Genomic DNA, 12,222 nt, shown 5'->3' on the forward strand with positions numbered 1-12,222 from the left:
TTTTGATATTATCAACAATGGAAGAAATAAAAAATAATATTTGTACGCCGGTTTTGTACTGCATTTGGACCCCTTGGATGGATTTTGAAGGATTATTGTTGACTCCAAAAAATAACATTATTAAATTCAGGGGCTTTCAAAGTGGAAAATTGGTGTGCAATGTCGTGTTCCTGTATAATTTGTCTGTGCTCCCACGTGGTGCTGACTTTGAAATATGGAATTTATATGTAAAACATAACTAGAGCACATTTCAATTTCAATTCCAATTCCTTATCTAGCAAAACATATTTACCTTTTCTTTACAATATTATTTATATTCTCTCTTTATTGTTGGTCTTGACTCTTGATTGATCATTCAATCTGCTTGGTAGGCAAGAAAGCACGCCCAAGTCATGTATTCTTCCGTTCATTATTTTGGTGCTAATCGATTTCATCTCATTTTGATCAAACATATGAATAAGAGTATAAATACAGCTGTTTCGTAACGTTTACTAGACCGATTTTGTGCGATGCGAACGTCCTTTTTTTTAAAACACCTAAAATGGAGACCAGAAAGATGAAATTTAAGTAAATATTGAATTCACATGCATATATTTTCAAGTAAGTAGTCATGACCCATGCACTAATCACTTTCCACAAAGTGGGAGAGAGTCTTTATCAGAAAATTATGGCGTTATATTCTTCTTCTTGTCTCGTGGAAACAAGATTTTCTAAGTCCGCTATATATATGGAATTAGTTAGGTGAAGTGAAGGCAGGTCAAACTCAAGCTTGCAATAATACAGGGGAATGTTAAAGTTTCAACAATCAACAATCACTGCCATACTCGAATCAAAGCTCATCGTCTAAAATGTATTCAACACATGAAAAACGTTTACTGATTGGACAATATAGTTGTGCATATATACTGCAGAGCCATGCTCATGATGCCATTGTTACTACTTAAATATTCCATGTGTTCATCTTCGTGACAATACAACAATACAAAAATACAAACTACGCGATTATTGAAAATTGGCAACATCATGTTTAAACATGGAGAAGAATTTGCATGTCGAGATAACACTGTTGATTGATTCCATCATATGAATCAGTTATTATGTATGATCAAATGTGATTGATTGATTGAAAATACCAAAACAACCAAGTGATATACAAGTTTATTTTTTGATTTTCATTCCCCTAGAAATAGTGGTCATGTATCTTTTTTTTTTAATGAGCGATAGTGGTCATGTATCTTAAACTAAGGAAAAGGTGGAATGTGGAGAAGAGTTTTGGTTTGACACACAAAAGTAGGTGGTGTTAGGTTTTCCTCAAGATCAAGAGAGTTTATCAACAAAAAATACCCAAAGTTGAGAAGGCAAGCCAGTAACAAGTGCTTGTTTCTTGGAGGAAGCAAAAGATCTTGAAGGTTGGGAAATTTAATGAGAATTTCCACTACAAAATCTGTCCTCTAGCATTTGGATGTGAATAAAAAAAAAAATGCCACCACATTCTTTCTATAAATCTATTCTTCAATTCTCCGCATGTGAAACTCTACTCTATGCATGGACTTTCGAATTTGGTTTACTTGGACTTTTAATTGTTTTTTTCGTCCTCTTTTCCTTGGAGGTTTTTCTTAGACTCATTCTTATTTTGAACTATTTTAGTTCTATCTGAAAAGGTAAGTTACGTAATTGAGTAAGTCTTTTAATCCCTCAAGAATCCGTCCTCATTAGGGTCCAAGTCTAAAACTTTGAAGAGACTTGCATGTCACTAATTAAACCCTATCTTCAACTTTAGTCTTCTAACTTAGTTCACATTAGAATGCTACGTTTACCTGAAAGTATCCCGTAGTTTATATGATCAACTAATCTGTTTTTTTTATAATTTTTATAATTTTTATAAATAGAGTAGGTCAAAGAGATCATTTTGATGATATAAGTGTAATTAGTTTTATCATTGAGGGGTTAGTTAGATTGGCTGAGGATTCAAGCTACCCTTGTGTCTGAGTTTATCCCCTCCTTTTTTTTTTTATAACTTCGGCAAAAAAGAGAATTTATCATTTTTATAAAATATTTGGAGGGATGGAAATAGGCTGTGCGATCAAAAGCCCAAATGAGGCCCAAATGAGAGAAAATGGAAGGAGGTTTCTTTCTCAAATCCTCAGAGATCAAATGTTTCGTTTCTGTTGAGCAAAAAAATGTTATGTTTCTAAGAAAGAACATGGCAAGGAAATCCAGAAAGCCAGAACTTCTACAAGAATTTTACACAAGTGTGGACAATGCAGAAGATGGTGCACGATGCTTTCAATCTGGAAAATAGTAAATTGGAGGTTTTATGTAGTCATTCTAATACAATAGCCACGGCCAGCTCGCTCAGTCATCCAGAGATTTTTTTTTTTTTTTAAATTTACTGTACAACAAAAGAGCTAATACAAGTCATCTCTTGAAATGAAGAGGAGAGAGATGTCATAGGATATAGAGCTGCTTTCTTGGCATTATCAGTATACTTTCAAGGTCTCAGTACAGTCAAATTGTAGCCAATTGATTCACGTGGTTAAGCCGTCTCCCTTTCGATGTTCTCGTCTGAAATGCAAATCGTAGCAGCAACTATGTCTAGTTTGACACAGACTCAACAGGCCTTTCAGACAAATCTTGCAATCCACAAACCATATTCGCAGGTACAGCTATGTCAATCATTTTCGGATATGAGAGTTTTAGATCTGTCAAGAAACATCATTTTTCTTAACTCAAACCTAAAATGGTTGGATATATCATATAATCAATGAAATGACAGTTAAAACTGGACATGGTTACTTCTAAAAAATTGGATGCTAGATAGTTTTACTTACTTTCCATGATATTTTGAAATGTTTCCTGTAAAAAAGAGTTCAAAATCAAACTAGTTAGATTCATATCGGGAAGAAGTGTTAAAATACCAATATGATAAATGAAAAATAAAACTGCATCTATGCAGCGCATATGGTCAAGACTCTTTACAGTGACTGCTAATTTATTCAGCTAGTATCTCACATAAAAGAAATATCCATTTCTCACTACTTTCCCTTAAAACTCAACATTCTTTTACAACATCTGTGCAACACCAATATTAACTATTCTTGGTAAATTAGATGAGTGCTTTTAGGCAGAGGCTCCTTCACATTAATATCGCCCCAGGTCAAAATCATGCTAAGACATCTTAGTCAAACATTTGTTGACCCAAGATATGTCGATATACAAAATCTTGACAAGAAAGGAAAATCATCATCCAATCGTCAACCAGATAGTATCAGTGTCATCTTTCTGAAAAACATTAAATTTAGTAACTACAAGGGTTAACACTTTTGGAACAACGAAACATATACCTCATCTTTAGTGAGTCGAGGATTATAAAGCATCTCCTCACCAACGGTGCTAACCTGCATCTCAAGCAAATGTGGCATAAGAAGCTGCCTAGGTATACAGGGTACAGAAAAAATAGACAATAGTGAGTTCCATACACTGAATCCCTTGTAATCATGAGCAGGATAGATCAACGTATTCTTTGGCAATGTGAAAATCTGGATTTGTAAGCACAAAAGAATAAGTGGGCTTTTAACAAAGTCATGTTTGAACTCATTTCTTTCCTATGGTATCAAAGGTATGCTAGCTCAGCATGTTCTTACCTGTGAATGAACTGACTTGTACAGTTGATGTGAACTGCCACCCTGCAACAGATTAGATAAATCAAACACAGGAACTTGGTAAATCCCCTTAACAGTTGCGTTTTAAGAACAAGCCAACTCTTCTAGTGGCAAACTGTTGCTAGTTTTTCAATTTTTGCTTTCCTTGTCTTTTGATTGAAGCAGCAGAATTTGTCACAAAAAGGTAAATTATAAAGAGTTTCAAAAGTTGAAGGTACTATACCTGAAAATCAGTTCTCCCACAACCCCGTATGAGTAAAGCATCTCCAGTGAAAGCCATCCTTGGTTGGGGCTGATTAGGCCCATCTCCTGTAACATAGGTAACACAACCTAATGTATGCCCAGGAGTAGCTCGAACCTGCAACACAAATGCACACATGAGATACATATATACAAAGGCACATACATACACACACACCCGACACAGAGAACCACAGCTCTAACTAGTCCAAAACCAGTAAGATACATACATAACTTCTTTCAGTAGGTTGTTTCTTTAGGCCAATTTGTCGCCACATATGCACATAAGATACATGTATAAAACGTATATGAACACATACAAACACACACACACAAGCACACCCCTTTGTGTACACATATAAAACTACCTAGTTGAAAATCAGTAAGGACCAGTACAGTAAATTATTTCTTTTGGTCACTTTTATATATTTCACAGGAAGAGGAACTCGGTAGACCACAGCCTATACCAGTTAAGTTTTGTATTCATTCTACTTTATCAGCCCAAAAGCAATTAATTCAATAAAGGCCGACTCTTTAGTATTCAAAACCTCAATCTGAGCTTTAACACTATTGGCAGATTTGGGCTAAACACTCCAGTTTAATCAACCCAGTAAGTTTTATACCTTCACCTAGGAGAAAAAATTACCACAAAGTCTGGTATATGAAATATCTGTGATGATCACTGGGAAGCAGATAACACATTTCCAAGGCTGGCCTAACAAGCATTACAATGATTCTCCCACTTACACCTCAAATCATACTCGATTTCTTCAATAATTTTAAAAGAGGGAATATAAAGGTACGCTTGTGTACACATTTACTCCTCTAGAAGCCATTAAAACCTTCCAATTTCCATGTAACACAGTGCAAAGAGCTTAAACATAAAAAAAAAAACCACGGTGTTAACCAAACCTCCAAAAACAGATCGCCGAAATGTATTTTTTCACCAGCTTCAATCAGACGGTCTGCTTTTGAGTTGCTCGCCTTCGAAATGATAGATTTGACACCAGGAAGCTTAGTCTGCCACAAAAGGAAAAAATGTATACTCATCAAATAACTCAGTTGTTGTTACAAAGAACAAAACTTTTTTCCCAAATAGCAAGAATGCAGAGGCATTGATCACTCATGAATAATCCAAATGCACCAACATTAACAAAAGAAGTCAAAAATAGATGAGCAGAAGAAGGTGGAAAGCCCAAACCTTGATGAGGCCAGTGCCAGTGACATGATCAGCATGAACATGAGTGTTCATGGCATAAATTAGCTTCAAACCCAACTCTTTGACAAGGGAGATATCCCTATCCACCATCTTGTCCACCGGGTCAATCAACTGCAAATTAAAATTCATCAAAATCCTAATTATAATTATAAAGTTTTAATTTTTATTCAAAATATTTAAAGGCTAGCTAACCAGAGCGGGTCTGTCGGGGTGAGCGACGTCGGCGAGCAAGTAAGTGTACGTAGAGGACTCCTTCTCGAAGAGCTGGCGGAAGAGGAGCTTCGCAGAGGAGGCGGAGTCAGACGACGTCGTGTAAGCACAGGTGGCCATGCTTTGGGAATGGGAACAGGGAGAAACGGGATTGAAGAAAAGGGAAGAAGAAGAAGAGGAGCGAGAAGGAAGAGAGAGAAATCTGAGGAGACTGATTCGAAGCATTTGGCCTGTAATGTTGTTGGTGGACACAGCGATGAAATCGATCAGCCGATTTGCTTATTATGTTATGTTCTGTATTATTTTTATTATTTTTCATTATTTAAGGTGGTGGTAGTGTTGTCCATTATTATTGTTGTTGTGCTTTTCGAGTTGTGTTGTCTAGTGTGAGATCGGCAACAACAAGGATTGCGATTGGTTTGTGGGCGCCAAATCCGATGAGGGAATGAAGAGAGCGACAGCCAACGAGTCTCGGGCGAGTTATGTTGTGTCCTAATCGGATTAAGAATAAAGGGTCACATTATTTGAGAATCACACGCATTCAATTCAATGACACAAAATATGATGATAACATTCGCCACCACTAATCAAGGATGGTGAGTAAGCCTTATTCTCATTCATATTCTGCTCGTATTCAACTTTAATCCGGTGGAAGGGAGTGCTAGTTGAGTTATGTTGTTGTTATTTAGTTATCGTCATTTCGAATCTACGCTTAGAGGTAATTGACTTTAATTTTATTACAATAAATGTTAAATGAGTTACTTGTCGTAAATCGTTCATGTAATTTTAAATATTATATCTTATTGTTTAATAAGGTAGAATGTTAATGACAATCATACACGTGTGCAAGTCACTAAACCAATGACTGAAGCCATTAACCGTACAAGGTTTATAATGAACTGTTTGTAGTAAAATATATTCAATTAATTGTGTAAAAAGATTGCAACTTCCTCACCAAAACAAAAGAAACATAACATTTGTATAACAGAGATAACACTATTTTTCTACTCCCGATTAATAACACAATAATACTTGTAAAAGTTAGCTTACATATTTGTTGGTACCGTAACTGACCGAGCAACTAGCTAGGCTAGATCATCCACGTGCCATGCTTTGAGAGGTCATCACCTTAGCCCAAGAAGCACCACCACAAATCACAACTCTAAGCAGAGTAAGAGGAGTCCCACATCGGAAAACTACAAGAGATGGACTCCCCCTCACCTATAAAAGAAGACTGCTCTTTCCTTAGAGGGGGATCCGGGTCTTGGATCTAGACCCTTAGGCCTTGGACTCTCTCTTCTAGATCACTAGACTGGGCTTCTCACTTGTTATCTTTATATTTGGGTCTAATCCCCTTGTACAAATGTAAACAAACATTATCGTTTGCCCAAATCCTCACACACTTGGTGAATATCCTCACCTTCATCCATCATCCATCACACCTCATCACTAAGTTGGACTCACTATTGGCCGGGCCATTTTGAGCATCAACAATATTGTAGTGTTATTGACAAGAAATAACAAAAAACGCTATTATATGAGAGTGTTTCTCCTACAAATGGTTTCTTTGCGTCTACAAATTGTGTCATCCTCACAAACCTTCCTTTTGGAGCCAAATAGGCCCCCAAAACAACTCGAAGCCCAAAACTTGCGCTGAGGAAAAAGGTTTAGTCCCGGCCCAGTTTGCCACCAAAAACCCCAAGCCCGATTGCCCGAGTCTCTGGAGCTGCTGCAAGCAAGCAAGCAAAATGGTGTTTGCTGCTTCCCTTCCGCCTCTTTGAATGAAGAAGAAAGCTTGGGGCTTGTCCAAAACCATCGGCAGCTTCTTCACCAATCAGCACAAACTCATGGAAGATTTCCCAGAGCGTTACTCTTACAACCCAACTCTGCGTTGGAACGCTGAGCTCGAAAGCTACTTCTCCAATGCCTATGGACCCCAGAATTTCTCTCGCATCTCCAAAGCCCTGACGTACTGCTCTCTCTCTCTCTCTCTCTCTCTCTCTCTCTCCCTATTAACCCATTCAGTGGTGCATTTCATTTTTTCTCATGAGCCTTGTTTTAAATTTTTTTTTCTGTTTTGTTTTTGGGTTGCTTAGGCGCCCGTCTTGCTACTCCTGTATACGGGTGAACACACTCAAGACCACGCCCGATGCCGTCATTGACAAGTTGACGGCGGTTCTGAAAGAAAACAGAGCTGACATTTCCAAGTGTGAAGTCGCAGGGCTGGACAACGTTGTGTTTGTGAGGGGCTCAGGCCCTCACGCCATTAATTATGGTTATGCTGCAGATGGGAAGCCTCCAAAGGAGGTTCTTGTGAGCCGGAAATGTGCCGAGGCAGTTCTTCGAGGTGCCCAGGTTAGCCTTTTCTGTGTTCTTTTGATTTGCCTCTGCTTTGCTTTGCTCACTCAGTGGTAGCTGGGATGAATTTGCTTTTGTCTTTTGACATGTAGGTGTACGTTCCTGGTGTATTGGCTTGCAGTGCTCATGTTGAGAAAGGGGAATTGGTTGCGGTTTCAGTCTCGGTTGAGCAGCCTGGTGTTGATGGTGGATGGGGCGTTGGGATCACTCGAGGGACTGTGCTGCAAGGTTCAGAGACAGGTAACACTAGTGTATTTATTCATGTACCACCATCGGAGAGTCAACTTATCACTAATGAAGGAGGGTGGTAGGATTTAAGATTGGCAAATGGGTGGTAATGTGGGATAAAAGAATATGGTAAGGGGCACATGATGTAAATTTTATGGATGCTTGAAATTTTATTATTTTGTTTTGGACTTTTGTCATGTGATGATTATATTGATCTTAAGCACATTTACTTATTTTTCTCATATTCTTTTTTGTGTTGTAAATACAAAGATTGTGACTTTGCTTTAGTGACCGTGGGTTTTATGCATGTTAATTTAAATGATGTTTTAGATCCTTATCATCTTGAACGAAGTGGGCTGTATATCGGCCAAGGAAGAGCAATGATGTCAAGGTCCGGGATGTTCCGTGTTACAGAAGGGCTTGCTGTGGATATGAGTGACAGAGTATTTCATCTGCCTTCCTTTCGTGGTATGATTCATTACTTGTCCACAAATTATAGTGAAGACTTTCTTGGAAATAGATAGTACAAAAGCACATACTCCTATTTCTCTTTTAATGAATTTCATGTCGTCTGAAGATGTTGCATGGCTCCTCCTCTAGCTTATCAAGTGTTTTACGTGGTTTTTAGTTCATTCTTTGTTGCATATAAATATTACATGGATTGTTTAATGCAGATTTTTATTTCATACTGTGAAAGATAATCTCTTTAGTAACCGACAGGGGTCTTAAATTAGGGAACTTTGATTTTCTTTATTTATGGTATATCTTTTGTTTGTTGCTAATTGATGAGTAGGTGCTTGCACTTTCATGGTTTGCTTTCTGTTTTGATCGTTGCGTTTTTTTTCTTATCTGGAATGGTGTGTGTTTTTGGTTTTGCATTATGTACAAAGTTTCTATAACTCCAATGTTCTTTTGTCTTGGCTTCCAGACGTGCTTGAGGGGGAAATATTTCTTCAAAATCTGCCAAGCATTGTCGCTGCTCGTGCACTAGGTAACTATTACAGTGTTGTGGTTAACTACAGGAATTTACATGTGTTGTTGTTTCCTAATAATCATTGACTCTGAATGCTTCTGTTTCACAAAAACTACATCATTTTATAGGTGTTCTGCAAAGTAGTGATCTGTATCATGGTTTTTCTTTAATGGTGTCATTAATATTTCTACAATCGATCATAGTTGTGAAGGATGGTTCCTTCCATAGGAATTAGCTAGCTGTTGCTTACTTCGCTCATCTTAGAATATTTGATGATAATTTTTTTTTTTTTGATTTAATTATTGTTATTGTTTTTTTTTTTATGTCTTAGATCCTCAAAAAGGTGAGCGTATACTAGATATGTGTGCTGCACCGGGAGGGAAAACAACTGCAATAGCAATTCTTATGAAGGATGAAGGAGAAATCGTTGCTGTTGATAGATCTCACAATAAGGTAAACTTCCTAACTAGAGATGTGATTAAAAAAAGTCTCCTTTATGATTCCGGAATCCTATTTAAGTCATATTGTGCATTACAGTTCCTTATCTAAGGCGTCTCCATGTGGTCTCCTGCAGTTCTTATAGGTGGTTAGAGTCTATGCTCCTTATTTACATCATATCATGGCAAGATAAAATTAAGTCCATTGATCTGGGATTTTCAATGTCCCATGATGAACATTCCCCCTTCTTGGTTTGTTTGCAGGCTTCGGGTTTCATGTGTTATTTATGCCCCACTATATTTTGCAGGTGCAGGGTATTCACAAATTGGCTGCTGAAATGGGCCTGAGTTGTATAACCCCATATAAACTTGATGCTCTAAAAGCTGTTTGTGTAAGGAACGAATCTGAAGATTTGTCTGATCCATCTTGTGCTAAGGATAATCATGGTGGACACATTCAAGATTCCAACTTCATGAAGTCAGAAGTAGAGAAAATTGAATCAATTACTTTTGAAAGGTTGAATGCTGAGAAGGATTTTAAGAAAGCTGGTAGGTAAATTCTCCTCGTATGGGTACATGAGACCAATGTTCATAGTTGTGCACTGTATTCTGGTTCTGATAGTTGGGAACTGGAACTTGTTGGAATCAGTATAGCAGTTTATAATGATATTAATTTGTGAACAAGCTCATTAAATGAACTTTCAGTATTTTGTGACTTTATGCATTCTAAAAACTTAACGTGGTGTTTTAGATGATCAAATATATTAAAAGTTGAAATATATTTTATATCCCTGGACCCTTACTTGAGGTTGAGTTATAGTTTTCGTTTTATCGGAATACAGGAGGTTAATTGGCCGCTCACTTTGTGGATTGAAATGATTCAATCCTACATGGCCTCCTCCCCTACCTTTCATTGGGCTTAAGGGTATGCTTAGTTTTTAATTCTTCAGGAGTTTCACTGTAGCTGATAACCTCCTTAAACTAGTGGAATGGTATAAAAATCTTTATTAGAATATGTCTTCCATATGTAATTTTCTTTTCCCTACCAATGCTACAGTAGTCACCCTTTCGGTTTTGTTATATGCATGACAAATGCTTCTTTGTGAAATTAGAAATTCAGTTCTAATAAACTCAATGTTTTAGTTAGCAATGAAAAAGCGATTGAGAGTTCTTACATTAGCAAAGCTGACATCAGGAAGGAAATGCGAAGAAAACGGAATGGTCCAGGAAGAAATCAGTGCTTGGGTGGTAAGGTTGAGAAGTCAAAAGGCTTTGCTCCCAGCAGCTTTGATCGAGTTCTTCTTGATGCACCTTGTTCTGCCCTTGGCTTAAGACCTCGACTATTTACTGGAGAGGTACTATAACCCAATCAATACATATTCACAGTAGTTTTTTTTGTTTCTTCTTTTCTTTGGTTGTTCTTTTATACTTTAAATGCCTCTTTGTCTTGTTAATGTCTTATGTTTATATGCATATACAAGGTATTTTAGTTACAAGTAAGAGTAGTTAACATTCTGTAAGTGTTTGATAAAGTTAGTTGCTTATTCCAGGAAACAATCGAATCCTTGAGAAAGCATGCGATATATCAAAGGAGAATGTTTGATCAGGCTGTTCAGTTAGTTCGCCCGGGTGGAGTTATTGTGTACTCAACGTTAGTAGATATGCCTAACATGGAAGTTATTGAACTTTATTCTTGTATGTCTATTTTCTACTATTGAACTGAACTTTCTGTATCTTTTTTGTCTCTAGATGTACAATAAATCCTGGAGAGAATGAAGCTTTGGTTCGATATGCTTTGGATACATATAAATTCCTCTCCTTGGCACCACAGGTTCGATTAGTTTAGGGGAGGTCTATATAATTTAGTTTCTTGAATTTGTCAAATTTTTTTCCTAACAATGAGGAAGTATCAGTATCTCGTTTCTGATTTTGCATTTGCTATTGACTTTGATTTTCAGCATCCAAGAATCGGGGGACCTGGTCTTGTTGGGCGCTTTGAATTTCCTGATGGATATACTGAGTAAGTTCATTCATTTCCATGTCTTATGCAGTTGTTTACATCATTCTTAGTACGCTTCTCTTTATTGTAGATTGAAGTTGGGAAACACGCAATTAGAAGAATTTTCTTACGTTTGAAAGAAAAAGTCATTATTGAGTTAGTAATGTTTGTCGCTTTAAATCATCATCTGCTCTTCATTATGATTGATGACTCACAGTCCAATAGCAAGTCTTTATTGTTGACCAAGGAAAAGAAAAATCAAATCAAATAACCAGTTTACATGCTTGACGTCACAGGGAGTGGCTAAGACCTGGTGAGGAAGAACTTGTTCAGAGGTTTGATCCATCGTCCCCGCTTGACACAATCGGGTTTTTCATAGCCAAGTTTGTGGTTGGATCAAATGAGGCTGACTTACAAAACTCTTCATCTTGACAAGATCAGAACTTCTCCCCATGAATACGACGTGTAGTCTAACTCAAATTCAGAACTTCTCTATCTGGAATATCATTCAAGGTGGTCATTCATTTTAGGTTCAATATTTCATACACTAGAGAATACCAATGGATTAAGAATACATCTTCTATAAGTTTCTGTATTAAAGAAAAGTTCTTGACAAGTATAAATGACAGTTTCCTACAATGATTGGATTCTTGATTCAGCGACCACTACATAACTTTTATGAATGAATGAGTTGTATCGAATGCTACAAGGAAGCTGCGTGCGTTAGTTGTCTTTTAAATTGAAGTTTGTGTGCGTTATCTACTTTGCTGATATGATGAATGATATTTTAAAGTGGGGTTTCTAGCACCGTATGGTGCAAGGCACCCCTTTGTAAATTGGCTTAATGCGCACCTTAGCTATCATGAGAGTAATGTTATCCACAATGTTGGAGAAAT

General features: G+C 37.2%; 2 protein-coding genes across 5 annotated transcripts; one reads left to right on the forward strand and one right to left on the reverse strand.

Moving 5' to 3' along the window:
• LOC18782019 (persulfide dioxygenase ETHE1 homolog, mitochondrial) lies at positions 2,256–5,808 on the reverse strand. Of its 2 annotated transcripts, XM_007217685.2 has the most exons (9): positions 5,314–5,808; positions 5,104–5,232; positions 4,815–4,922; positions 3,886–4,020; positions 3,645–3,686; positions 3,480–3,539; positions 3,345–3,398; positions 2,832–2,856; positions 2,256–2,702 (listed from the first exon to the last, which is right to left on the reverse strand). In XM_007217685.2, exons 1-9 carry the CDS (start codon positions 5,554–5,556, stop codon positions 2,596–2,598), a joined length of 903 nt encoding a protein of 300 aa, XP_007217747.1. In that variant the 5' UTR covers positions 5,557–5,808; the 3' UTR covers positions 2,256–2,595. The 2 variants fall into 2 exon arrangements, with proteins under 2 accessions (XP_007217747.1, XP_020416510.1); XM_020560921.1 differs by lacking the exon at positions 3,480–3,539 and having other exon boundaries at positions 3,345–3,428; positions 5,314–5,657.
• Positions 6,854–12,065, forward strand: LOC18784378 (putative methyltransferase NSUN6). 3 transcript variants are annotated; one of them, XM_020560607.1, is made up of 13 exons: positions 6,854–7,300; positions 7,428–7,686; positions 7,782–7,929; positions 8,248–8,385; positions 8,846–8,908; positions 9,222–9,343; positions 9,636–9,876; positions 10,471–10,682; positions 10,878–10,978; positions 11,077–11,158; positions 11,286–11,347; positions 11,418–11,482; positions 11,623–11,710. In XM_020560607.1, exons 1-12 carry the CDS (start codon positions 7,113–7,115, stop codon positions 11,461–11,463), a joined length of 1,662 nt encoding a protein of 553 aa, XP_020416196.1. In that variant the 5' UTR covers positions 6,854–7,112; the 3' UTR covers positions 11,464–11,482; positions 11,623–11,710. The 3 variants fall into 3 exon arrangements, with proteins under 3 accessions (XP_020416196.1, XP_020416195.1, XP_007215485.2); XM_020560606.1 differs by lacking the exon at positions 11,418–11,482 and having other exon boundaries at positions 6,858–7,300; positions 9,636–9,880; positions 10,523–10,682; positions 11,623–12,065; XM_007215423.2 differs by lacking the exon at positions 11,418–11,482 and having other exon boundaries at positions 6,859–7,300; positions 11,623–12,065.

This window comes from Prunus persica, chromosome G3, assembly GCF_000346465.2.
Source record: "Prunus persica cultivar Lovell chromosome G3, Prunus_persica_NCBIv2, whole genome shotgun sequence".
Taxonomy (NCBI): domain Eukaryota; kingdom Viridiplantae; phylum Streptophyta; class Magnoliopsida; order Rosales; family Rosaceae; genus Prunus; species Prunus persica.

Bases quoted from the DNA above. Each gene is read 5' to 3' on its own strand.
- LOC18782019 (XM_007217685.2), bottom strand. From the start codon at position 5,556: ATGCTTCGAATCAGTCTCCTCAGATTTCTCTCTCTTCCTTCTCGCTCC. The intron at 4,021-4,814 runs GTTTGGTTAACA...TTTGTGTTGCAG, and splicing joins TCGGCGATCTGTTTTTGGAG to GTTCGAGCTACTCCTGGGCA. The intron at 3,540-3,644 runs GTAAGAACATGC...TTACAAATCCAG, and splicing joins ACAAGTCAGTTCATTCACAG to ATTTTCACATTGCCAAAGAA.
- LOC18784378 (XM_007215423.2), top strand. From the start codon at position 7,113: ATGAAGAAGAAAGCTTGGGGCTTGTCCAAAACCATCGGCAGCTTCTTC. The intron at 7,301-7,427 runs GTACTGCTCTCT...TGGGTTGCTTAG, and splicing joins CGCATCTCCAAAGCCCTGAC to GCGCCCGTCTTGCTACTCCT. The intron at 7,930-8,247 runs GTAACACTAGTG...ATGATGTTTTAG, and splicing joins GCTGCAAGGTTCAGAGACAG to ATCCTTATCATCTTGAACGA.